This window comes from Podarcis cretensis (assembly GCF_951804945.1).
Source record: "Podarcis cretensis genome assembly, chromosome: 8".
NCBI lineage: Eukaryota > Metazoa > Chordata > Lepidosauria > Squamata > Lacertidae > Podarcis > Podarcis cretensis.
This window is the reverse complement of record NC_137177.1, coordinates 8,110,522-8,138,378: the sequence shown is the minus strand read 5'-3', so window position 1 is coordinate 8,138,378 and position 27,857 is coordinate 8,110,522. Positions and strand designations below refer to the sequence as shown.

General features: G+C 49.0%; 1 protein-coding gene across 1 annotated transcript in view; it reads right to left on the bottom strand.

Annotated features, from left to right (window-relative positions):
* Positions 1-2,906: 2,906 nt before the first annotated feature.
* Positions 2,907-27,857, bottom strand: part of LOC307223371 (uncharacterized protein) — a gene marked incomplete at its 5' end in the record, with an annotated part of 58,482 nt that continues 33,531 nt past the window's right edge. Inside the window, 9 exons of the mRNA XM_079989339.1 lie at positions 2,907-8,029; positions 9,625-9,766; positions 12,745-12,921; positions 15,224-15,270; positions 16,449-16,562; positions 18,440-18,553; positions 22,548-22,682; positions 25,838-25,957; positions 27,695-27,825. Of these exons, the coding sequence (XP_079845465.1) occupies positions 7,668-8,029; positions 9,625-9,766; positions 12,745-12,921; positions 15,224-15,270; positions 16,449-16,562; positions 18,440-18,553; positions 22,548-22,682; positions 25,838-25,957; positions 27,695-27,825 (1,342 nt within the window). The 3' untranslated portion in view covers positions 2,907-7,667. The remainder of the gene's footprint in view (positions 8,030-9,624; positions 9,767-12,744; positions 12,922-15,223; positions 15,271-16,448; positions 16,563-18,439; positions 18,554-22,547; positions 22,683-25,837; positions 25,958-27,694; positions 27,826-27,857) is intronic.

The window sequence follows — 27,857 nt, the reverse complement described above, 5'->3', positions numbered from 1 at the left end:
GAGAAGTTTATAAAGGGCTTTTTGTTACTCTGTCCGTTTTCGTTCTCACAAATGAAACCGTTGAGTTCCCCATTTGCTTTGCTGCATTTCACATTCCTTTTTAGTTTGGTGGTGGCTGTAATAATTTCCGCAGCCGCTCTTGAGGGCTGCCATTTTGTTTTCCCAGAATGCCCCACATATTGCATCGGTTTTTTGGGGGGTGGCCCCCTTGCCAGCGGATGCCGCTATGTTGTCGCGATGGCTGTTAATCAGCCTCACGTGGTACAAATAGACATAAAGGTTAATTTCCCCCACCACTCTTCCCTATTCCAAAGATCTATGTCCCGGTTCTCCCTCAACAGCATTTTAAGAACAGTTTATCAGTAACAGGAAATAGGATTCTCTGACATTGAAGGGATGCTTGCTGCCTGGGCTCCCCTCTCTCTCCAAAGCGGTCCTCCTCTCAGATGTCGCTCAGCAGAACTGCACATGCTCAGAGGAACTCTCCCCTATTCTACAATGGTGAATATTACTCGTATGTCAGGCCAGGCCAGGCTTTTGAGGAAAGGTCTGCTCAAAATGCCTAGAAACCTCGTGCTGACAGTTAAGTGCACATCTTTCCACAATTACAGTCTTCTGCTTTTAGCTTTCTGCCATATGTATAATCATTGCAAACCGCTCAGGTATATTTTACGAGCAGTAGCACAGAAATATTGTCGAATAAATGCATGAATAAATTATTACTATTATTATTATTATTATTATTATTATTACCCCACCCATATGGCTTCCCCAGCCACTCTGGGCGGCTTCCAACAAAAGATTAAAATACAGTAATGCATCAAACTTTTGAATTATGGTGTTGGAGGAGACTCTTGAGAGTCCCATGGACTGCAAGAAGATCAAACCTCTCCATTCTGAAGGAAATCAGCCCTGAGTGCTCACTGGAAGGACAGATCCTGAAGCTGAGGCTCCAATACTTTGGCCACCTCATGAGAAGAGAAGACTCCCTGGAAAAGACATTGATGTTGGGAAAGATGGAGGGCACAAGGAGAAGGGGACGACAGAGGACGAGATGGTGGGACAGTGTTCTCGAAGCTACCAGCATGAGTTTGACCAAATTGCAGGAGGCAGTGGAAGACAGGAGTGCCTGGCATGCTCTGGTCCAGGGGGTCACGAAGAGTTGGACATGACTAAACAACTAAACAACAACAAGTTAGAAATGCAATAAATGAATAAATCATGAATGAGGCGGGGGGGGGGGGGGAAGGAAGGTGACATCACTAACGACTAACATTAAAAGCTTCCCTAAACAGATGTCTTCTAAAAGTCTGGTAGTTGTTGTTCTCTTTGACATCTTGTGGGAGGGCGTTCCACAGGGTGGGTGCCACTACCGAGAAGGCCCTCTACCTGGTTCCCTGTAACTTATAATGTAACGTGTAAATGCATGAGACCTCAGCTGCCAACTCCAGCGTGGACCCATGAGGTCTAGAAACTCACTCCAAAGCGACGGTTGGCGCTGCCCCTGTTTCCGCGCTGCGGGTGGCTGGTTATTTTGAAATGCTCAAGAGTCGGAAATTCCCAACTGCACCAGAATTTCTTCATCCCGGTCCCACGCCCTCCTATAGCCACTGGGGCTGGCAGCTGGTGTGTATATGTTTGCGTGTGGTGCGCCCAGTGAGCCCTGATGCTGTTGTGTGTGTGTATGTGTGTTTTGGAAACAGTTTGCCCTGCCCATACAGGTTGGGAGCCGAGGAACCCAGAAACACAGCCTCGCTCTGTTCTCAGGAGCCGCGAGCCGAGGGCAAGGCAAGGGGCAGGCCACAGCCTGCCCCCAAATCACTGCCATCTGCACGCAGTGCCTGGCTACCCGTTCTTCCTGCGGCTACTGCGAGAAAGGTGGCATAGTGCAGAGAGAGAGAGAGAGAGCCAGGCAGAACAGGTCAGAGATGGGGATCGGGTGCCAAGGAAACTGATACTCCTCGCGCCCAAGACAGGAGCAGCCCGGAGGGGGTTTCGCTCGCTGGGAAAAGCGAGAGAGGAGATACCGTCAGCCTGGATTTGTCAGAGGCTGGCATTGCTGTCACTCAAAAACCCCAAAACAACCGGGGGGTGGGCAGAGAGACACCTATTTTTGCCCACAGAAGGAGAAAGGATAGAGGGGAAGGGGATCAAGTTGATTCCAAGCCAAAGGCCAGGCGGAACAACTTTTGTCTTACAGGCCCCGCGGAAAGAAATCAGATCCTGCAGGGCCCTGGTCTCATGAGGCAGAGCGTTCCACCAGGCCGGGGCCAGTGTTGAAAAGGCCCTGGCTCTGGTTGAGGCTAATCTAACTTCCTTAGGGCCCTGGACCTCTAGGGTGTTTCTATTTATGGACCTTAAGGTCCTCCGCAGGGCATACCGGGAGAGGCGGCCCGGTAGGTACGAGGTTCTTTGCTGAGGGCCAGAGGGTGGTACAGTAGCCGTGCCTCATCAGGGGTCAGGGGAAAGGAGGGCACGTCAAATTTTCCAACTTTCAAATTCCAAAAATGAGGGGTGCCAAGAAGCTGCAGTATGACTTGGGAATTCAAAAGGAATTTTGGTTCAATTCAGGGCTTTTCTTCAGCCGGAACTTACTGGCACCTCTCATCAAATGCAGACTTACCAATCTAAATGTTATCCAATTGCAAAACAAAAACCCCAGCAGATCTGAATTACTCACACCCAAAAATATTTTAAAGAGACCTCACTGAAGAAATTTGCAAAAAATTAAGTTTCACCCCCTAAAATGGCACACTCTAGTGACACAGGGAGCCAGTAGGGTCCCCTGTTTAAAGCTGTCCACTGGTCAAGTGGTTTGGATGCCGTAATATCCGCGATGACAATCGGAACCATTCTGGGACAGACCACCCTGAGCCAGGAAATGAAATTTCTCCCAAGTCAATAAATGAGGCAAATAAAGTATTTACTCGGGTTTCTTCAACTGTGCCCCAGTACAAAATAATCATCAATTATCATCTTAAAAGTATCCAGAAGATCATCAACAAAAAGCTATAAAGTCATCTTTACAGTATATTACAATTTAAATACATTCAGCCCACTCCCAGTTGGGTTGGGGATACTGTTACCCTCCCACCCATTGTTCTTCCCCATTTTCAAATCTGTACAAGTTCTATCTGATTCAGAGTAATGGATTATTCTTATTAATGACAATAGCAATAATGCATACTCTGGCCAGTAGGGAAGGAGGGAGAGTCGGTCCCCGATTTGGGTCGGCAGCTGGCAGACTTTGGTCCAGATATGCCCAAGAAACTCTGGATAACTCAGTCGATATGGCGCGGGACTCTTAAATCGCATTTTTGTGGGTTCGAGCCCCACGTTGGGCAAAATATTTCCTGCTCTGCAGGGAGTTGGACTCTTGGGGTCTCCCTTCCAACTTTATATGATTTTAAGGAAGGGGACTGTGGCAATGCGGTAAGCATAGTATATGGAGGCAGGCGGATCTGTGGCAATGAGCATTCGCGATCTTCGTCACCCTGTGTATTGGACTACGACTCCCATCAGCCCCTGTCTCTAATTTCATTAATTTGGTCAGCTAACGTTGCTGCCTCCTGTATAGTTTTTGGGACGTCGCTCTTTCACCAGATACTTCAGTTCCCTATTTATGCTGGAAGTTAAATGTGCAATAGGTGATGGTTTGACAAGGATACATTGAGCATGTATAACGTATTATTTTGGTTTTCCCCAGCTAGGGCCAGGGCCTTTTCAGTACTGGCCCCAACTTGGTGGAACGCACTGTCACAAGAGACTAGAGCCCTGCGGGGCTTGACATCTTTCCGCAGGGCCTGCAAGACGGAGCTGTTCCGCCTGGCCTTTGGTTTGGACTCAGTCTGGCCCTTATGTTTTCCTCCCCTTATGGTTTTGATCTATAGGCTACTTTTAAAATGAGGCTGCATTTTAAACTGCATTTTAAACTGCATTTTAAATTGGTGTTTTTCCCCCCTATTATGTTTTTACTGTAATTTTACTGGTGTTAGCTGCCCTGAGCCCAGCTCTGGCCGGAGAAGATGTGGTATAAATAAAATTTATTATTATTATTATTAGCTGCCAGTTCCAGTCTCCTCATTTCTGTGCCACATCTAGTTAAGGGTGCGAATTTGAGAAACCGTTCTGAATACAGTGGTACCTCGGGTTACAGACGCTTCCGGTTACATACGCTTCAGGTTACAGACTCCGCTAACCCAGAAATACTACCCCGGGTTAAGAACTTTGCTTCAGGATAAGAACAGAAATCGTGCAGCGGCAGGACAGCAGCAGCAGGAGGCCCCATTAGCTAAAGTGGTGCTTCAGGTTAAGAACAGTTTCAGGTTAAGAACAGACCTCCGGAACGAATTAAGTACTTAACCCGAGATACCACTGTATATTTAAAACTTGTTTGTTCTTCAATAAACTGATCTTAAGCATTTCCCCGAATTCAAAAGAGAAAGAAAATCCAGAGTCTTTCCTCATCTTGTTTGAAAGAGCATGCAATGGCTGATGGGAGTTGTAGTCCAAAATATCCAGAGGGCACCAGGTTGGTGAAGCCTGCTGTAACCAACGACTCAACGTCACCTTGGAAGCACCAAGCGCAACTTGGGGTATGCAATTCGCAGGACTACGGAAACCGGGATGGTTTCACAAAGGAGTGGTTAGCAACTGAGCCGCCTCGGAGGCAGATAAGGAGACACAAAGGGGTCCAGTTTTTCTGAATCAGATTCAAACAGGCCATTTGCCAGAAAGTCGCAACTGGGAACAATAAGATACCCCAGGGTGGAGGGAAAAGACAATGCCTTTCCCCGGGGCCTGCCCGTGACACTATGCTGCCGGTGTGGTGGCCTGGGATTCGGACTCGGAGGCTGAACCTGAGGGATCCCAGCCTGCACAGGATTCCCCGCCTCCAGAACCAGCTGAGCCGGGGCTGGGGCTTGATCCTGAAGGGTCCTCACCTGTGCTGGATCCTCAGGTGCAGGCGTCAGCTGAGTCTGCTCTGGCTCCTGAGGTGATGGAGGACCCATTGCCTGCAGGTGCTCCACTCTCAGCCCCGTCAGGGGAAGCTGAGGTTGTCTCTGGGTCCGGTAACCCTCCAGCCTCTCCTGAGCTGCAGAGGCTCAGGGCAGAGAGGCGGATGGAACTAAGTTCCCGCAGGAGGAGTGCTCACCTCCAGGCCAGGAGAGGCGAGTCACCAGAGGATCGGGGCTGCCCTATGCCTCGGGACAGATAAAAGCCAGCCAGCCCCAGTCCCAAGTTGCAGGAGCAACATTGTTGGTAGCCTGTTCCTGCCTGCACTCTGTCCTGCTCTTCTGCCAGAGTTCCTGACCCCACCCGACTCCCCGCCCTGGACCCCGCTTCAGCTTTGATGGACAGCCTCCATACCGCACCCTTGACCTTGGACTGGACTCGGACCTCGCTGCACGGTTAGCCCTTGGGACCAGCACAGCCGGAGGCAAATGGCAAGATGGCGTTGCCTTGTTCTGCGTACAGAATCCAGCCAGACCGACGGGCGACTCTGATTTCAACACTAGGTTGGCATCTTCCACCACATCTGAAGGTCATCAAGCTAGCTTAGGAGGTGACGAGTCAGCTAGTTTAGGGGAGTTGAGTATTGGGGTGTGTTTGTGTGGAGAAACTGCTGCCACCCCCTGCTAACTGCCGCCTGAGGCAGCTGCTTGCTTGGACTAATGATAGGGCTGGCGCTAGCTTTACCCTCCACAACTGCTCACTGTGCAAACTTACATCATCTTCTGCAACAGAAACCACAGCGGGCATCTCCTAATGTAGAGTGGCTTCTACACCCCATCATGCATTAGGACCAACACCCCAGCTCATTTGGAGATTACATTTTTAGTCTCAGTTTAGACCAGGGTAGGCAAACTTCTCAATCCGGCCCGCGGATGGTCCAGGAATCAGCGTGGTTTTTACATGAGTAGAATGTGTCCTTTTATTTAAAATGCATCTCTGGGTTATTTGGGGGCCTGCCTGGTGTTTTTACATGAGTAGAATGTGTGCTTTTAGTAAAAATGCATCTCCGGGTTATTTGTGGGGAATAGGAATTCATTCTTTCCCCCCCCCCAAAAAAAAATATATAGTCCAGCCTACCACATGGTCTGAGGGACAGTGGACCGGCCCATGGCTGAAAAAGGTTGCTGACCCCTGGTTTAGACCACCGGACCTTCCCCTTCATGGCTGTGGAGCTGCCCAGGGAGCAAAAGCAGGTGTCCAGGCGCTAGATATCTATACCCAGAACTAACCAGCTGCTGCTTCCGGAGGCTAGGAAAACTCTCAAGGACGGAAAGTCTTGCACCAAATGACTCTTAACCATGATGGACTAAATCTGGGCCTTCCAGACGTTCACTAGACTACAGCTCCCATCATCCCTGACCAACGGCCACACTGGCTGGAGCGGATGGGAGTTGTAGTCCAGTAACACCCAGAGGACTACAGGTTCCCCCATCCCTGGCTTGAAACATCCAGGAGCACAGAGGCACTAGATTTAGGGTGGGGGGACAGCGTGCCCACCCCCACAGGACCATTCTCTGAGTCACCTGACAGGCTCTTGTAGGCAGAAAAGATGACCTCTGGTCTGATCCAGGAAGGGAGATCTTAGCTTTGATGCCTTGTGACAAGAGATGGCTGATACAATTGGTGGGGATGTAGGGCCTTCGACGGGCTTCTCCTTGGCCCATTTGCCACCCCTCCCAGCAGGGCTGGCCCATCATGACGCTCGATGAGGCAGTTGCCTCAGGCGGCAGGCTGTGATGGGCGGCAGATCCAGCCCTCCAAGGAGTGTGGCACTCGCTGCTTCCTGCGCTTTTTGTCAACACCAGCCCCCTCTGCCTGCTTTTTGGGGGTCTCCATTCTTCTCCCCTGCTGCCTTCCCTGGTCCTCCTCCAGTCCCCTCAGGCAGAGGAGGAAGCAAGGGCTGGCATTGTTTTTCCTCGTAGCAAAACGGCTGGCAGTTGTCACTTGGCCACAAGGCAATCTTCTGCCCTGGCCCCCCTGCACTCCATAATGTTGCTTTCCGGACCATGTAGCCAATCGGTGGCTAGGTCCAGATGGGCGCGGCCCAGCTCCTCCAATCCCTTCTCTCCATTCAAATTAGACACACACACCCCTTTAACCCCTTCGGAAGCAGAAGCAAGGCAAGGTGACTTTTCATTGTCCTCTGGCCAACCTGGACTCTCTGAGAAAAGTCCGGCAGCGGAGCCAAAATCCTCCCGGCTTCCATATTGCCTTTGCCAGACTAAAGTTTGGAGGGACGGCTTTCCTCGCATCCAGAGAACTAATCTCCCCAACCGATCCCCCTTTAAGGAGTGGGGTCGTCATCCGGTGACCCAACCTGTTGGGCTTCCGCCTGCCAGCACACGTGTTTCACAGAAGCTGCTCCTCGCTGCCCTAAAGTGAAAGGCAGACAGGAACCCTGACATCCTTTCCAAGTCAGAAATACAGCAGCGCTGGGCAAGTATGGACGGACTGCTACTACAAAAGGCTTGATTGGTCAGGAAAGTGCTTTGGGGATCGCACACCCCCCTTTTTTCCGGGGGGCAGTGCCACTGGGCTCTTTAGCCCCTGATCGCAGTGCTGACGGAGTCCTCCTCTGCGGGTCCAATTCCCCTCTCCGCCTTTTTAATTTTTTTGCACACAGCTGAAACACCGTCCCCTCTCCCGCTGGGTCAGAGCAGAGGCCTTGGCAAGGCCGGGGCGGCGTTCAGCCGGTTCAGTTTGGCCCTCTCCTCGTTGGAGATGTCTGTCTTTGGGAGCCCGCAGGGCGGGCGCGTTCCTGGGGGTCGCCCCGCCTTGGCCGTGGCCTCCTCCTCCCCGGTCCCACCCTCGGCGTCGCCGTGGGTGAAGTTGCGGATCAGGTGGACGGCGTCGGGCTGCAGGCTGTTGTTGGTGGCGGGTTCCGGTGCGGCTGGAGGAGTCCCCTGGGATTTGCGGTGGATCCACAGCGCCAGGAGGACCAAGGTGGGGACCGCCAGGACGAGCAGGGCAGCCAGCGGCAGCAGCACATAGAGGATCGTTGGGTTGGCGGCACCTGGAAGGGAGAGGAGGATGAATGAGGCCTTGCCTGCTGGGAAACAAAAAAAACAGGCATTCCCAACCTGGTCTTTCAGACTACCACTCCCATCATCCTCGGTCAGGCAGCGTGGCTGATGGGAGTTGTAGTCTGGAGAGCTCCGGGTTAAGGAAGGTGGTCCCAAATTACCCCCAGGGCTCTGTAAGCAGAGCAGGAGGCTCCAGGTTCAGTCCTAGGTCTCTCCAGGGATGGGAAAGATGTTTTGTTGGACTACAACACCCATAATCCCCTGAAGAGGAAACGGGGCTTAGTGAGCTGGAAGAGTCTGGCGGACAGCAGTCCAGAAGCAGAGGCAGAAGCAGAGGCTGAAGAGGAGCAAGGCCAAGAGGCAGAGATCGGGCAGGCTGGTGAGGAAACCAGAAAGTCCCACCCCTTCCTGAAGGAATGGGTTTCTGTGCAGTCAGTTTAAAACTGACTCAAACCCCCCCCCCCTTTTCTTGTTTCTCCAAGAGAGCACTCTAAAATGCATAAAACTTGAGCTGTTGAGCAAATGCATAACAAGGACACAGCTGTATAAACAAACTCTCTCCTTTATCAGTCACGGCAAGGAATGACCCTGACTGTACCAGTAGAACAGAGAAGACACGTCTGTGCCTTATCTTATGTCCTGACCACAAAAGACGCACAGACCTAAGTCCGGGAACAACGCCAGAGCGTGTTCTCGGAGATGACGACCTCTTCCTCCAAGATAAGAGTAGGAAGAGGAAGATCCTTTTATGGTCAGAAGTACAGGAAGGAATACCCTTTTATGGTTAAGAATACCAGAGCAAGAACATATGTGATGTCAACCTGCGTACATAGGCTGACGTGGTTGGAGTCCTGGGGAAGGAAGAAGAGGGTGCCTGGAGGATATATATACTGCATGTAATCTCTGATTTCTTTGGACTTGCTGTGGACTCACCACGCAAGTGCCTTCTGCTATCCGGAAAGCAGAATAAACTCTTTCTTTGAACCAACCTCAGTGTCATTTGACTTCCTTCCTCCTGTCCCGGAGCAACGCAGACCCAATCGGTGAACTCCAATAAGGCTACACTCCTGCTTCAACAAGCTTCCCTCCTGCCTGCACTCCCAGGAGCAGAAGAGGCATGAAATACGCCGTCTCCTTTTGCTTGGAGAGGAGGGGACATAGGCTGCTGTGGGAAGGCAGGGACTTTCAGCTGATTCATGGGCCCAAACCTACCAGGATGAGTTGCTGTGCTCCTTAGGCCTGACACTCAACCAAGGCTGTGCAGATCGTTGGTTTTTTTGGCTAATAAACAGTTAACTCCAACTTCGAACAGTGCGATTTACTGCTGGCTCACACTTCGACACTTGGGTTTGTGGGTTCAACGTGGCCCTCCAGGCTTCTCTATGCGGCTGCTCAGGGCTTTCCCCAGACCTGCCCCTCACCGGCCTCACTTTGCAACCGGGCTGTAATGTGCCCTTGAACCCAGACAGTGTTTGTTCAGAGGACAGAGAGAGGGGTGTGTATACAAGTGGCAGCCGTTGTTGACCTCTCCTATAGCACTCTGGCAGTGTTACCCTGGGCCCCGCCAGCGGCTCCTGGCACCTACCTTGGCACACGCCGTCCAGGCAGGCCTCTCGCAGTTGCCGGCAAGCAGCACCTTCGGGGCAGGAGCAGACGTAGCTGCCCTCGCTGCCCACGCAGGAAGCGTTGTCGGGACATGGGTTCGAGGAGCAGGGATCCACAAAGACCTGCCGGATCCAAAGAACAAGGACACAAATTGGTTGCGGAGGGGTGGAGAGGGGGCTGCAACCGGGTGGGGCAGAAATGTTCCAGATTGCCAGAGGTGGTTGCAAAGACGGCCATTTGCAGAAAGCCTGGACTCCACTCTTCTCTCCCCCCCACCCGAAAAGGCACAATTTGCACAGGCAACATTCTGCGATGCATACGTCACTCAAAGTGAGCGCATCTGCGTGCATTTTGCATAACATATTTAACTTTGTGAATGCACTGCACGAAAGCATAGGTTCTGGAAAGCAAGCCTTATGAGGAAGCTGGGACTGTTTAGCCTGGAGAAGACGGAGAGGTGATATGATATACAGGGAAGTTGTTTAATCTTTGATGTTTTATTACGCTTTTATATATGTTGGAAGCCGCCCAGAGTGGCTGGGGAAACCCAGTCAGGTGGGCGGGGTACAAACAGTAAAAATATTATTACAGTGGTACCTCAGGTTACATACACTTCAGGTTACATACACTTCAGGTTACAGACTCCGCTAACCCAGAAATAGTGCTTCAGGTTAAGAACTTTGCTTCAGGATATGAACAGAAATTGGGCTCCAGCGGCGGGGCAGCAGCAGGAGGCCCCATTAGCTAAAGTGGTGCTTCAGGTTAAGAACAGTTTCAGGTTAAATACGGACCTCCGGAACGAATTAAGTACTTAACCTGAGGTACCACTGTAGTATTATTATTATTATTATTAATATTATTATTACAGTGAATGCTCGGGTTGCCAACATGATCCGTGTGGGAGGTACGTTCGCAACCCATCTGTGCACGTGCGGGTTGTGATTTGGCGCTTCTGCGCATGCGCAAATTGCGATTTAGTGCTTCTGCGCATGCGCATGCGCGAGCGCCGAAACCCGGAAGTAAACCGTTCCGGTACTTCCGGGCTCGGCGCGGTGCACAACCCGAAAACACACAACCTGAAGTGCCTGTGACTCGAGGTATGACTGTATTATTATTATTATTATTATTATTATTAATTACGGCCATTTCAATCCAAAGGGCTTTCACATGGAAGATGTGTTTTCCACTGCTCTGGCAGGTAGGACCTGAAGCAATGGATTCCAACGACAAGAAAGGAGTAAACACCAGGAAGAACTTTCTGACAGCAGGAGCTGTTAGACAACAGGCTCCCTTGGGAGGTGATGGATTCTCTTTCCTTGGAGCTTTTAAGCAGAGGTTGGGTGGCCATCTGCCATGGACAGTATAGCCGAGATTCCTGCATTACAGGGCGGGGTTGGACTAGATGACCCTCAGGGTCCCTTCCATCTATTCTATGAAGGCACAGGGGATCACGCTCAGCTTTCGAGGCTCCACGAGAAACAACACCCAGATTGATGAAAGAGATCCGCGCAGAAAAACATTGTAAAATTTTTGAATGTTGATGACATTGAAATGAAATGATTGGGTTCTAGTAAAAAAGGTGAAATAAGAATATGAAAGAAGGGATAGATATTAGATGAAAATCAGGAACAAACAATATGTGAAGAAAGATAATTAAGGATAAAATTAATAAGAAGGAATTTGCTAATCAATTTTAAATTGGAATACAAGAAAGGGGTGTGTGTGAGGAAGTCAAGAAAATAGGTTTATGAATGGTAAGAAATTAAAGAGAGGGATTTTTATTCTTAACTTTTTGAATCTTTTTTAGTGTTTTAACTTTTTCTCTCTTTTTTGGTTTTTCTTTTTTTTCTAATATGTTAATTGTTTGCTTTTTTTGTATTCTGAGGTCTTTTGTATGTTTATGTGCACTGTGTTTTTCTTTATGTAACCTTTTTCTTTGATAAAACTTAATAAAAAATATTATATATATATATATAAAAAAAGAGATCCACGCAGCACTGTCTCGACACCCTTGCCCCGTGATCCTTTTAGGAACTGAAGAGTTTTAGCTTGGTGCTTTGACCTTGCCTCACAGAAGCCTGAGACACCCCAGGACCAGGGGACAATTACCTCGCAGCGACCAACGTGCTGCCACCTGCCTTACTGCAGGGCAGATTCAAGGGTAAACCATACGTGGAACGAGTCTGCCTCTGCGGCTTGATGGAGGTAGAAACTGTCTCTCATGCCTTGTTATACTGCCATTTCTACACGGATATACGCTCGGTATTTATCACTCCTGTTATACAAAAATCTCCAAACGGGTCCGAACTTCAATGTCTAAAACTCCTGGTAGAGGACAAGGATCTAGAGATCACGCTAGGTAAAGGTAAAGGTAAAGGTACCCCTGCCCGTACAGGCCAGTCTTGACAGACTCTGGGGTTGTGCGCCCATCTCACTTAAGAGGCCAGGGGCCAGCGCTGTCCGGAGACACTTCCGGGTCACGTGGCCAGCGTGACATTGCTGCTCTGGCGAGCCAGAGCCGCACACGGAAACGCCGTTTACCTTCCCGCTGGTAAGCGGTCCCTATTTATCTACTTGCACCCGGAGGTGCTTTCGAACTGCTAGGTTGGCAGGCGCTGGGACCGAGCAGCGGGAGCGCACCCCGCCGCAGGGATTCGAACCGCCGACCTTTCGATCGGCAAGTCCTAGGCGCTGAGGCTTTAACCCACAGCGCCACCTGCGTCAGAGATCACGCTAAGGGTGGCCAAATTCTGTGCGACTGCCTTAAAACTTAGGGAACAAGCTGTACTACCAAAATGGTGATAATAATAATAATAATAATTTATTTATACCCCGCCCATCTGGCTGAGTTTCCCCAGCCACTCTGGGCAGCTTCCGATCGAGTTAAAAACAATACAGCATTAAAGGTTTTAAATGTCAATTTTAGATTATATTTTAGTGATCAAGATTTAACATATATTTTTAACTGCCGCTATAACTGTACTGTCTCTGTTATACCCAGTTGCAATTCAATGTATTCCTGTTGTGTTTTATGATTTTCCAGATATTGTAAGTGAGCCGGAACTGGTCTGTGACCCTAATAATAAAATTCATTCAGTACCTCGCAGCGACTGCCACTAAGCCCGGGAGGGCAGTTGCAAAGAAAGGTCTTGTTTTCCATCTCCTGGCATTGCCCTCCGTGCAGGCAGGGGGCGCCACCACAGGCGCTCAGCTCCGTCTCGCACTCTGCGCCTGTGTAGCCCTCCCGGCAGGTGCAGAGGTGCCTTCCGCCTTTCACCTGTTGGGAACAGAGAGGAGGAGAGAGAGAGGAACTGGCATTAGCGAGTCTTCGAGTTGCATAGGGAGGGGAATTGTGGAGCACAGGAAGGGACATAGGAATCGTGGCAGCTAACAGATTGAGGGTGAATCCTGACAAGACAGAAGTACTGTTTTTGGGGGACAGGAGGCAGGCAAGTGTGGAGGACTCCCTGGTCCTGAATGAGGTAACTGTGCCCCTGAAGGACCAGGTGCGCAGCCTGGGAGTCATTTTGGACTCACAGCTGTCCATGGAGGCGCAGGTCAATTCTGTGTCCAGGGCAGCTGTCTACCAGCTCCAACTGGTACGCAGGCTGAAACCGTACCTGCCCGCGGACTGTCTCGCCAGAGTGGTGCATGCTCTGGTTATCTCTTGCTTGGACTACTGCAATGCACTCTACGTGGGGCTACCTTTGAAGGTGACCCAGAAACTACAACTGATCCAGAATGTGGCAGCTAGACTGGTGACTGGGAGTGGCCGCCGAGACCACATAACACCGGTCTTGAAAGACCTACATTGGCTCCCAGTACGTTTCTGAGCACAATTCAAAGTGTTGGTGCTGACCTTTAAAGCCCTAAACGGCCTCGGTCCAGTATACCTGAAGGAGCGTCTCCACCCCCATCATTCTGCCTGGACGCTGAGGTCCAGCTCCGAGGGCCTTCTGGCAGTTCCCTCGCTGCGAGAAGCCAAGTTACAGGGAACCAGACAGAGGGACTTCACGGTAGTGGCCCCCGCCCTGTGGAACGCCCTCCCTTCAGATGTGAAGGGAACAACAACTACCAGACTTTTAGAAGACATCTGGCGGCAGCCCTCTTTAGGGAAGCTTTTAATGTTTAACAGACCACTGTATTTTAATACAGTGGTGCCCCGCAAGACGAACGCCTCGCAAGACGGAAAGCCCGCTAGACGAAAGGGTTTTCCGTTTTGGAGGCGCTTCGCAAAACGAATTTCCCTATGGGCTTGCTTCACAAGACGAAAATGTCTTGCGAGTTCCTGCGGGTTTTTCCCCCTTTCCCCCCCCCCTTTTCCTAAGGCGCTAAGCCGCTTATCAGCTGATCTGCTGATAAGCCGCTTAACAGCTGATCGCTAAAAGCCGCTAAACCGCTAATAGCGCTAATCCGCTGTCAATGGGCTTGCTTCGCAAGACGAAAAAACCGCTATACGAAGAGCCTCACGGAACGGATTAATTTCGTCTTGCGAGGCACCACTGTACTTTATTGGAAGTTGCCCAGGGTGGCTGGGGAAGTCCAGCCAGATGGGCGGGGTATAAATAATAAATTATTATTATTGAGTTGTTCAGTTGGAAAGTACCCAAGGGTCATCTAGACCAACTCCCCGCAATGCAGGAATAACGCAAATGGGCTAAAGAGGATCCCATTAAATGAAATTGCGGACAACTCACAGATGAACTTGCACAAAGGGAAACTGGCCCCCCAAGTATTGCTAAACCCCAACCCTTGTCATCCAGCTCATTGGCCACGCTGGGTTGAGCTTGTGGGATCTGCAGTCAAAGAGGTTCCCCATGCCAGAACAAATAATAATAATAATAATAATAATAATAATAATAATAATAATAATTTATTTATATCCCTCCCTCCCCAGCCAAAGCCGAGCTCAGAGCGGCTAACAACAATAAAAGTAACACAGCATTCTAAAATCAATTCATTCTAAAATCAATTCAAAGTCAAATTAATGGCAACCATTGGGCTAGAGTTCTGTGAGGATTACCAAGTGGAAGTCTTCCCCCAGGCAGACGTAAGGCCCACAGAAAGATCATGGGCTGGCAGATATCACAGATCTAGAATACCTAAGCTACTTTATACTGAGGCAACCCATCTACTATATATTTTGGAAAGTTGCCCATCCTGTCTGTTCTCTATAGGTTCGGCCGTCTCTTGATATCTCGTTGCCAAAGTCGGCACAAGAGTTCTTGGGGAGTTGGCAGGGAGGCAATCTTTGTCTCTGTTTGGACGCCATGTTGAATCAAGATGGCGGGCCAAATTGGGCCTGACACTCAGCCCAGTCTGTGGGGATGGTGTGTTTGCTAGCAAAGAGCTAAATCCGTATTTGAACTTTGTGATTACTGGTTGGTGGGCTTCTGCGGCAGTAGGGCAGTGGTCCAAGAAAGCCGGCAAGGCTGAGAGGATGAAAATAACCTGGCGAGAAGTCTCTGCCAGCACAGAGTTGGGTGGATTCTCAGGGTAGCATCCCTAAAATGGCAGCCCCCAATTCTTGATTTTGAAAATTTTCTCTTTCAATCCGACCTGAGCACCCACACACTTACCTGGCAGGTCCCTCCATTGCGACATCGTCTCCGGCAAGAGTTTTCTCCTATTTGGGAATAAGGAGGTAAAGTAGAGAATGGGTGTGTGATCACTGAAGTTCTAACCAGTTCCCGCGAAAGAAATACACTATTTATTTAAGACAGTGGTTCCCAATGGGTGCTTCCACATAATCCATTTAGGGGTTCTGTGGCACAATTCACATAACAAAAACTATCATAGAGATATCAAAAATTTCAAAAGTAAAGGGGTCCATGGCTTGGCTTTCGAAAAACAGCTGGTCCGCAGTACTTCACTAAATTGGGGGCCACTGGTTTAAGACATTTCTATACCCCTTGATTATTCCCCTTTCTCAGCGGTGTACATAAAAAACTACCTATGGAAAACAGGCCAATAAAACAGTAAACATTTTATCCGTAAAATCAAACACTACCTTAAAATGTCTGCCAGAACAAGAAAGGCTTACATCATATCCGCACCATGCATTGAAAGTGCATCCAGTGGCTTTCCTCAAATAATTCTGGGAACTGTAGTTTTCCCCTCGCAGGGCCACAATTCCTGGCACCCTTAACAAACTACAGTTCCCTGAGTCTTTGGGGGGGGTCATGGGGTTTAAATGTGCGTGGGGTGTGCTTTAAATCAGTGGTGTGGATCTGCCCTCAGTCATGCACCTGATGTTCAGCAAGGAAGCCAACCAGATTGCAAAAGGCCAGGACGGTTTTCAGCTGAGCTACCTGGCTCGAAAGCAGCAGGGGGCAACTTCTGGTCTCCAAATCCACCTTATAACACCTCCATCCCCACTTTATCCAAACCTCTACTGTTGCTTAAAACCACCATTTTAATACCTGCCTTCTCCTTTGCTCCCCTCCTGCACCCTGACGTGATGCAAATCCAGAACTGTGATGTGGCATCCCCAGTCCTCCAAAGGCGGCTGCGTGACGACAGCCTTACAGTTCTATGTCTATAGGAAGATAGCTGCCTGGTTCAGAGTCTCACCAGTCATCCATCCAGGGCTCAATTATCTCATCTGATTGGACAAAGGTCTCTCTAAGGTCTCAGGCCCAGGTTTTCCCCTAGCCTTGCTAAGGTGTGGATGTGTTCTTATCACTGGGTAACAGCCCTTCTCCTTGCTACGGGTACAAATTGCAGTGCGTCAGCCAAATTAAGGCTTACTTTGCCCCGACTCCTGAATGTATGTCGCACCCCACTGGGCTCCCCCGTCCTTACTGATATTGCAGTTTGTTCCAGTCCAGCCATCCAGACAGTCACAGAAATAGCCCCCGATGAGGTTTTTGCACCCACGCGCATGGAGACATGGGTTCTTCTGGCATTCATTCACATCTGGAAACAAGAACATGGGAAACGCCAAGCCAAATCAGAGCAAAGGTCCACCACGGTCAGCACCCACAGCTTCCAACAGTGATCAGCCAGATTTCTCTAGGAAGCAGGGGCGTAGTGGCCTAAGGGTTGCCTCTCGCTGGTTGTACCCAGCCACTAGAGGTATACTACTCTTGTAAATGGAGGTTCAGCCTAAGTATGTGACTAAAACCCAAACGCACCCTTCCTCCAGCAATATGCCCAGTCTGATTTGTAAAGCCATCTAAGAAGAGTGTATTTTGTGGCAACTGTAAATCACACCAGTTAATTAACAGGGTTCAGAACCTCCATAATACTTGGACAGAAGTCATGCCCAGGGACTCCAAACTAGCTGACTCAGGAGAAAAACCAGAGAGATTACACCACTTTGCAAGTACCTGGCCTCATGGTTACAGAGAAAAACCTGAAACCAACACAGAAAGCGCCTGATATCAGCGCAGGATTTAGGGCAGTGCGGGTGGCCGAGTCGAGGGGGTGCAAAATTGAAAAGATCCATAATGGGAAAAGATCCATTTGTGGGCACCCAATTTTGGCTTGCACAGGGCGCCACTTTACAAAAGATTACCCAAAGCCCGCCCCTGTTAAAAGGCTGAAAGCTCCGGGTTTTTCACCTCCCCTAAGTGGCTGTTCTACTGTGGAGCAGCGGAATGAGCACAAACATTCTAACATCCGAGGAGGAGGAAGTCTCAGCCTTCCAGAATGCTGAAAACAGGGCAGGCGAGGGAGAGACAGGTGTTGATTTGGGGACAGGAAAGAAAAGGAAAATCACACAGGACCAATTGGAAGGGCAAGGAGGTGGAACCTTGGGAAGAGCAGAGCCGTCTTTCCCAAAGGCCTTAGTGGTGCATGGCGCCAGGGCGCCGGCCTCTCAGGGGCACCTCAGCGAGTGGGGGAGCTCCGCGGCTTTGCCGGCGGCCTCCCCTTTCCCTGCACGCCCACCAGCTTCGCCCCGTCAACTATATGGCTGGCGGGCGTGCAGCTTGCCTCCCAAGCCTCCACGGGAGGAGAGCGATTCCTACAGAGGCTTAGGATGGAAACTGCGCCCCGCTAACTACCATATTTTTCGCTCCATAAGACACACTTTTCCCCTCCTAAAAAGTAAGGGGAAATGTCTGTGTGTATACAGTGAATGTGTGGTCCCTGGAGCCGAATTGCCCAGGGGCAAAAAGCAAATCGTGCTTTTTTTATAAAGAAAGAGGGAAGGGGGTGTTGAAAGGAAGCCGCTTATCAGCTGATCAGCAAGTGATCAGGAGGGAGATAAGGGACTCTAGTGATAAAGGAGGCTGCCTGGGAGGGAGGAGGTAAAAGCACATGGCTCCTCAGGAATTTTGCATTGGGTAACCCCAAATTCACCATCAGATCACATAGCATATCCATGGCTACAGCCTGCACCCCAAAAAATCATGCATCCACTGTTTCGTGGGGCCGCAATGGCGCAAAAATGTGGTTACAAAGCACAGATCCACATGGATTCTCAGGATTTTTGCATTGGGTTACCCCAAACTCACCGTCAAATCACATATCATGTCTGTGGCCACATCATGAACCACAAAAATCATACATCCACTGTTTCATTCGGAATATTTTTTTTCTTGTTTTCCTCCTCTAAAAACTAGGTGCGTCTTATGGAGCGAAAAATACGGTATGTGGCTGGCAGTGCGCAGCTCCCCCCCCCCCCCATCCGTGGTAATTTGGGGGCACTGGGCGGATATTTGCACCCCGGCACCGCATCTGCTAAAGACGACCCTGGGGGAAAGGGTAGGAGGGGGTGATGTAACCCAAGGAGGAAGGAGCAACTCTGGACCACAGAATGTCACGCAACAAAGGGCAAAAATCCTCACCGATCTGGCAGGTCTTCCCTGTCCATTGTGGAGGGCAGAGGCACTTGAAGCCGTCAGGGAGGTCCTTGCAAGTCCCACCATGGCTGCAGGGCTGTGAGAGGCAGTCGGTCACCTCTAGGGGGCAGCAAAACAATGCGCTGTGGTTAGGAGGATCCGGCAACAGAGGCAGTGGGAAATCCCAGCGCCTTAATAATTCCTTAACTTTACAGCCATCTAACGACAGTGGAATTAACATAGCGCCCGGCGGTTTGCAAAACTGCACTTCTGCTAGCAGTTACGGCAAGCTGAACCTAATTTGTCTCAGAAAGAGAACAGAGATGTCGCTTTTTAAGGTTTCTGGCTCTTACGGCTACAGCGTTGGGGAAACTGAAACCACACAGAAAGCGTGTGGAATTCAATGCATAAATCATAGAAGAATTGGAAGGGACTCCAAGGCTCATCTAGGCTAGGGGTCAGCAACCTTTTTCAGCAGGGGGCCGGTCCACTGTCCCTCAGACCTTGTGGGGGGCTGGACTATATTGGGGGGGGGGCGAGAACGGATTCCTATGCCCCACAAATAACCCAGAGATGCATTTTAAATAAAAGCACACATTCTACTCATGTGAAAACAACAGGCGGGCCCCCAAATAACCTAGAGATGCACTTTAAATAAAAGGGCACATTCTACTCATGTAAAAACCATGCTGATTCCCGGACCATCCGTGGGCCAGATTGAGAAGGCGATTGGGCCGGATCCGGCCCCCGGGCCTTAGTTTGCCTACCCCTGATCTAGCCAAACCCCTGCAATGCAGGAATCTCAACTGAAGCATCTGCGGTAGATAACCATGCAATGTATTTTCGCAAAAGACTTGTCAGTCCAGCTCAGCCATCACCAATCGGGTGTCCTCCGGCTGCTCTGAACTACAACTCCCATCCTGCACTGGGGCTGATGGGCGCTGTAGTCCAAAACAGCTGGGGGGAGGTCTCAGTTGGCTTGTTTTTTGTTGGTTTTGCTGCAATAGCCCAAACATGGCTATTCCACTGGAATGAATTAATACCAGTTTAGCATTTACTGCAGCTTTGAAGTTCCCAAACTTCAGCTGTCTTTCTTTGTCTCCTTTGGAAACACCTTGGGCAGCCCAATTCCCCGAATCTGAAATCCAAAAAACCTCTGACACCTTTGCACTTTAAAAAGTAGCCTATATTTTTGATGAAGTTTAGAATTTCTGGGGCCTATCTTTGGACTGTGTCTCATTTTTAAGCATCCATGTGTGTCCCCAAAACTCATCAGTCCTTCCCCCCCATAAAAAGGGGGAGGAGGTCATCCCATTAGCTGCAGGTACTGATGTTTGAAACATCAACATTTTATTTTTATTTTATTTATTTCGTAAACATCCAGTTGGCATATACAGAGTTTTAATGCATATAGTCTATCAGCAAAATTAACTCGATGCAAAGTCGAATTTTGCATAACTTGGGTCAGAACCTCAATAGGGGAGAAAATAAAAGTAAGAAAAACACCAAAGAAGGAAAAAGCGAGGGAAAATAGGAAACACTTATTCATCCATTTGAGGTTCCCTTTCTACTTGGTGAAAAAATTGAACTCACATAAAAATTAGGCATGCGGAATAAATGATTAAGTAAGCTCGGTCTTCTAAAATTCATGCCCATCTATTAAACGGTCTGAACCCAGTAAAAGATTGACGTTTAATAAGCATTTTCCATTCAGATTTAAAATTTGCAAAGCTGAGTGCTCACACACATCATACGCATCCCTCCTCGACAACTTCTACCAAAGCAGAAATTTGTGCATTTCCACCTTTGAAAATCTTTACATCTGTTGCCAAAGTATGCAAGTGAGAGTGCTAACACTCTATTTCCTTCCTCGTAAGTAAACACTGTCATTTGTTTATTTTTTTAAATGCCCTTAAGATCTTAAGACTGTTAAGATTGGTAAAAGCAAACATCGCATTGGTGACAGCAGCCACGAAATTAAAAGACACTTGCTTTTCTTGGGAGAAAAGCAATGACAAACCTAGACAGCATCTTAAAAAGCAGAGACATCACCTTGCCAACAAAGGTCCGTATAGTAAAAGCTATTGTATTCCCAGTAGTGATGTATGGAAGTGAGAGCTGGACCATAAAGAAGGCTGATCGCCGAAGAATTGATGCTTTTGAATTCTGGTGCTGGAGGAGACTCTTGAGAGTCCCATGGACTGCAAGAAGATCAAACCTCTCCATTCTGAAGGAAATCAGCCCTGAGTGCTCACTGGAAGGACAGATCCTGAAGCTGAGGATCCAAGACTTTGGCCACCTCATGAGAAGAGAAGATTCCCTGGAAAAGACCCTGATGTTGGGAAAGATGGAGGGCACACAGAGAAGGGGACGACAGAGGACGAGATGGTGGGACAATGTTCTCGAAGAGACCAGCATGAGTTTGACCAAACTGCAGGAGGCAGTGGAAGACAGGAGTGCCTGGCTGCTCTGGTCCAGGGGGTCACAAAGAGTCGGACACGACTAAACCACAACAGAGCTATGGAAATCGCATGAGGTTCCCCACAGCTCTAAGAGGACACACTTTGCCTGGCAGAACAGAGGTAAGGGGCAGAGGGAGAGGGAGAGGGAGAGGGAGAGGGAGAGGGAGAGGGAGAGGGAGAGGGAGAGGGAGAGGGAGAGCTCTGAAGAGTCATAAGAACCTAAGAAAATGATGGAAGGAAGAGAGAACTCCAACTAAAGAAGAATGGATAATAAAGATGATGGACTACGCAGAAATGGCAGAAATGACCGGGAAGATCAGACACCAAGGTGATAATAAATTTAATAAAGAATGGCATAATTTTATAGATTACGTTAAGGAGTAACTACTAAAAACGTTAGCAGGATTATTATAGCACTTGTAATGTAATTTGGTAAAGGTTAAAAATGGATGTAAACAAAGTTGGATAAATGAAATTAGATGCAGTAAAGGGGGGGGAGAGATGTACTGTATTTTTCCATCTATAAGAAGCCCCCATGTATAAGATGCCCCCTATTTGGGGGGACTAAGATTTAAGAAAATGGGAGGAGATGGCCCAGAGTATAAGACACCCCCTAATTTTTGACATTATTTTTTGGGAGGGAACCAAGTCTCATACACGGAACAATACAGTATTTTGGGAAGCATGGGGGGAGTCTGCACCCCCATAATTGTGTAAAAATGATTATGTTTAAGTATAAACAATATTATTTTTAAAAAACTGAATTTTTTAAAAAAAGAACCTAAGAAGTGTTTGCTGGATCCGGCCGATGGCTCATCTAATCCAGCATTCTGTTCTCACAGCGGCCAACCAGATGCCTGTGAGGATCCCACACTCAGGATTCGAACACAAGACCCTCTCCCTTCCTGGGGTTTCCAGGAATTGGTACTCAAAAGGATTGCTGCGTCCAGCCGTGGAGGCAGAGAACAGCCATTGTGTGGGACCAAACATTATCACTGACTTCTCTTTCTCCCCCACACCTTCCCAATTTCCTCCAAGCTAGAAGCCACTTTTTCCTTTCTTGGGCTCCATGATCACTGTAGATGGTGACAGCAGCCACAAAATTAAAAGACGCCTGCTTCTTGGGAGAAAAGCAATGACAAACCTAGACAGAGACATCACCTTGCCAACAAAGGTCCGTATAGCAAAAGCTATGGTTTTCCCAGTAGTGATGTATGGAAGTGAGAGCTGGACCATAAAGAAGGCTGATCGCCAAAGAATTGATGCTTTTGAATTATGGTGCTGGAGGAGACTCTTGAGAGTCCCATGGACTGCAAAAAGATCAAACTGATCCATTCTGAAGGAAATCAGCCCTGAGTGCTCACTGGAAGGACAGATCCTGAGGCTGAGGCTCCAATACTTTGGCCCCCTCATGAGAAGAGAAGACTCCCTGGAAAAGACCCTGATGTTGGGAAAGATGGAGGGCACAAGGAGAAGGGGACGACAGAGGACGAGATGGTTGGACAGTGTTCTAGAAGCTACAAACATGAGTCTGACCAAACTGCGGGAGGCAGTGGAAGACAGGAGTGCCTGGCGTGCTCTGGTCCAGGGGGTCACAAAGAGTCGGACACGACTAAACGAATAAACAACAACAAAAACAAGAAGCCACTTACCGTGCTGACACAACTCCCCGCTCCATCCTGGGGGGCACACGCAGCGGAAACCAGGTGAGGTGTTGAGGCACGTTCCACCGTTAGCACAGAGCTTGGGAGTGCAAGTTAATTCGGCAACGGGTAACGGAAGGGTAGCTGGAATCGGGGAAACACGGGAAAGAGAAGGCACAAGGCTGCTTTGCAAACAGGCCTGCCCCATAGCTGCTAGTCCACAGTAAGGTCTACTAGCTGGTCCTCCCCTTCATGCTTACGGCCGCCATGGGTTGGGCATTAAAAAAAAAAAAAGACCCCACTCTCATGCAGTTCCTCTATTCGCCTGGAAATTATCCAGAGAAACAGTTTCTATTCAAGTGCGATTTTGGTTTTAAATACAGTGTAAGGTAGTCTCTGGGACGCGGGTGGCGCTGTAGGTTAAACCACAGAGCCTAGGACTTGCCAATCAGGAGGTCGGCGGTTCGAATCCCCGCAACGGTTGCTCGGTCCCTGCTCCTGCCAACCTAGCAGTTTGAAAGCACGTCAAAGTGCAAGTAGATAAATAGGTACCGCTCCGGCGGGAAGGTAAACGGCGTTTCCGTGCGCTGCTCTGGTTCACCAGAAGCGGCTTAGTCATGCTGGCCACATGACCCGGAAGCTGTACGCCGGCTCCCTTAGCCAGTAAAGCAAGATGAGCGCCGCAACCCCAGAGTCAGCCACGACTGGACCTAATGGTCAGGGGTCCCTTTGCCTTTAAGGTAGTCTCTATGGGAGTATATTGTATTCAATTATGGGGTATTAGGGGGCTAACCAGGCTGGGATAGATGGGATAGCAGGCTTGTTGGTTTCTGAGTGTCTGATGTAGATTGTTCTGTATAGGACAATGACAATAAAGATTATTGTATCGTATCGTATCTTCACTCTGCCAAAGGCGTTCAGGCAGGCAGTGGCAGAGCTTCATGCTCCAGCATTGGGGGGGGGGCAGAGAGCAGGGAGGGGCGGGGCTGGCACGTGTCTCAGGGGTGTGGCACGTGTCCTGGGGGCGTGGCACGACGCCTGTGGGGGCGAGGCACCCAACGCGGGCAGGGACGGCAGCCGCGATGGCACCCCACCGGGATCGCGCCACCGGGGGCGGTGTGCTCCCCCCGCCCTCCTCTTCCTCTGCCAGTGCAGGCAGGTGGCTCAGGAAGCGAACCCTCCCAGCTTCTCCAAGCCCCCACCTTGACCTCTGTATCCCACCCAATTTTCAGAGCTGGCGCAAAATGGACGAGGGAGACACAGGTCTCTTCTCCCAGCCTGGATTGGAAAAAGAACCCTCCTCCCTTTATGACCTCTGCCTCTCCTCCTGGAGCAAAGAGTGGAGTCATTTTCCATGCCCAGGCTATCATTCCGCCCAGTTCTCTGCTAACAGACCGGCTTCTGATTTCCAGTCCCTCGCATCGCACAGCTGAGAAAACATTTCTGAAGCAAGGAGGGGGAAAAGGAGGGGATTTTGTCCCATCCCAAAAAGCAAAGGCACTTCCTGGCTGCAGCTAAAAATTAATCATCTTTTTTGGGAGCCAAGGACAACCCAGATATACAAGCGACCCCACCAAGTAGAATGCATTGCAAGATTATATTTTATGTACCATGTTTCTAGCTCAAACTTTCTCCACAGAGCTGAAGATGGCATAGATAGGAAGTGGGGGCACCTCTTTTTGCGGTTAATATTTATTTCTTAGAAGGTGAAAATTTAAACTGATTACCTGATTAGTCAAATAAACATTCTAGGCCTACTTATAAGTCAGGTGACTCCTAGGTTGGAGGTTTTTTCACAGAATCAAGTGGTATATGAGTTTTACGAAAGATATAAAAAATAAATAAACGACATTAGTATATTTGGAAATAAGTTTATATATAGCTCCCAGTTAGAGCACTTTGTTTCCTTGGGTGCTAACAAGGAACCAGTATTTCAGTCAGAAAGTAAGCTGTGTATTCTACAAGGAGGTTTGTTTGTTTTTTGGTAATTTTAAGATGCCTGCTGTACTGATCCTCTTTTGTTTGTTCCTTTGATTGTTTTGTGGTTCATATATTTTGGGAAGTGCGATTTGTATCACATCCCTGCCCTGAGGCTTTTATGATGATGGGGAGATTAGAAATGTGCTTTATAACAAATGGGGACACCTCATTCAGTTAGCTCGCTGGCTGAGTGGGAAAAGGACCTCTGCTACCCATATTCAACTCTGACACCCAACCACTTTGCTAGTTTAGTTTATTTGATTCTACTTTGGTTTATTTTTGTTTAGTTAGAAAAGAGCACGTAAAAGTACAAATTTAAATCAATATTTAACGGTACAGTGGACGCTTGGGTTCCGAACGTGATCCGTGCAGGATGCACATTCGCAAGCCACAGCATTCGCAAGCCACAGTTGCGCATGTGCACACACGCGGGTTGCGATTCGGCTCTTCTGCGCATGCGCAAAGCCTGATTTAGCACTTCTGCGCATGCGCAATCGCTGAAACCCGGAAGTAACCCATTCCGGTACTTCTGGGTTTCGGCAATCCGTAACCTGAAAAAACGCAACCTTAAGTGCCTGTAACCCAAGATAAAGGTAAAGGGTCCCCTGACAATTAGGTCCAGTCATGACTAACTCTGGGGTTGCGGCACTCATCTCGCTTTATTGGCCGAGGGAGCCGGCGTACAGCTTCCGGGTCATGTGGCCAGCATGACTAAGCCGCTTCTGGCGAGCCAGAGCAGCGCATGGAAACGCCATTTACCTTCCCGCCGGAGCGCTACCTATTTATCTACTTGCACTGGTGTGCTTTCGAACTGCTAGGTTGGCAGGAGCAGGGACCGAGCAACAGGAGCTCACCCCGTTGCGGGGATTCGAACCACCAACCTTCTGATCGGCAAGTCCTAGGCTCTGTGGTTTAACCCATAGCGCCACCCGCATCCCTAGATATGACTGTATAATTATTTAAGGTTGTTATTATTATTATTATTATCATCATCATCATCACTATTACCTTTTCTTTGTACGTGTATTTAAGATTGTGTATGATATCATGGACTTCAATTAATAACAATATATAAGTGGGGGGGGGGGGGGAGGAAGTGGCCAATGAGGTGCCCTGAAGATGGACTACATCATCCCTGACCGGCTGCGGCCGATGGGAGTTGCACTCCAAAGCATTGGGAGGACTATACCTGTAGCACACCAAAATAGTTGTCCCTGCCCTGAACACTGTACAGCATTGCAAAGGATTATGGGAGAGACCCTGGGAGGCAACTGTCCTGGAGGGCCTTTTCTCGCCCGACATTTCGAGTCGCCACTCACCTTCCTCGCAGTTCCGGCCGTGGAATCCATCAGGACAAAGGCACTCGTACTCGTTCGGCTCGTTGTTTGCACAAGTGCCGCCGTTTTTGCACGGACGGTGAGACCCGCAGTAGTTCAGATCTGGGCAGGGAGGAAAGCTCAGGTGATTCCTTGGTTCCAGTGAGTTTGCATCTTTCCATCATGAGGTCCAGCGCCGAGGGCCTTCTGGCGGTTCCCTCATTGCAGGAAGCAAAGCTACAGGGAACCAGGCAGAGGGCCTTCTCGGTAGTGGCTCCCGCCCTGTGGAACGCCCTCCTATCAGATGTCAAAGAGATAAACAACTACCTGACATTTAGAAAACATCTGAAGGCAGTCCTGTTCAGGGACGTTTTTAATATGTGACATTTTAATGTATTTTTATCTTTGTTGGAAGCCGCCCAGAGTAGCTGAGGAAACCCAGCCAGATGGGCGGGGTACAAATAATAAATTATTATTATTATTATTATTATTATTATTATTATTATTATTATCATCATCATCGCTGTAAAGGTAAAGGGACCCCTGACCATTAGGTCCAGTCGTGGCTGACTCTGGGGTTGTGGCGCTCATCTCGCTTTACTGGCCAAGGGAGCCGGCGTACAGCTTCCGGGTCATGTGGCCAGCATGACTAAGCCGCTTCTGGCGAACCAGAGCAGCGCACAGAAACGCCGTTTACCTTCCCGCTGGAGCGGTACCTATTTATCTACTTGCACTTTGACGTGCTTTCGAACTGCTAGGTTGGCAGGAGCAGGGACCGAGCAACGGGAGCTCACCCCGTTGCGGGGATTCGAACTGCCGACCTTCTGACTGGCAAGTCCTAGGCTCTGTGGTTTAACCCTCAGCGCACCTGTGTCCCATATTGTGCTTTGATGTACTAAGTATCCCCAGTCTATTGGCACGTATGAAGGGCACTTCTATATATCTGACAGCGGCCTTGCTATCAATAACATTTATGAAGGATTTGATGGAGAGTACCAGCTTGTTTATCAGCAATTCTTCTGCGTGCTTCAATTCTTCCTTAATATACCTGTTTCAGGTTCAGGACACACACATATCTGGGTGTACATCACACTAGGGATTGTCATGGTTTGGCTGCTGTGTTGCATAATTAGTTTAGCAAAAACTAAAGAGAAGAAACTTCCATTTAACCTTGCCGCTCTGCAAATGGATCTCTGCTTCCTGGCTCATCAGAGGTACAAAGAAAAATGGAAGAGGCCCATCCAGCAGAGAAAATGGCAACTCTCTTATCCGTGGGAATAAAAACTTCGCAATGTGTTGCCGCAGAAGCTGCAGGATCTTGACCTCTCTGGGTCTTAGAAGTATTTATTGTTGGGGTTTTTTTGTATCTTTAGTATATAGATCTTATTGTGGTTTATGTGGAAATTGTTCAGTTTGGTTGAGTATTTGTTTAATATTTTATGTATTGTTTATGACCAATTTTGTAATGTTGTTTTTACGTATTTTTTGATATTGTAAGCTGCCTTGAGCATGGTTTGAACTGTGCAAAGGCGGCATTCAAATAAAATTATGTATGTATGTATGTATGTATGTATGTATGTATTGATGTATCTACCTGTTTGGGCCTGACTCTGTTCCCTTCTCTGGCTTACCATCACCTGGCTTACTGGAGACAAATTTAGTGACCAATTTCCAGGCGCAACACAAAACAATTTAAGACAAAGGACCCTGTCAGTAGAACATGAAAAGCAATGACGAAGAACCCCAGAGGTTGGGTTCAACTTGAGTCATAGAGTAGCCTGGAGAAAATTCCAGACTGGCCAATTTCCAGCAGAAGCCAAGCCTCTACTGAGGATGCTCCAAGTGGGGGGGGGGGCTCACCTTTGTCGCAGAGGATGCCCCCCCAGTTGGTCTCGCAGTCACACTTCCAAGGCTCGGTGCAGCTGCCATGAACACAGCCTGGGAAAAGAATGCACTCGTCGCAGAGTTGACCGGTCCACCCGTAGTGGCACCTGCGAGGAAGAAGGGGAAAGCTCAGAGCTGG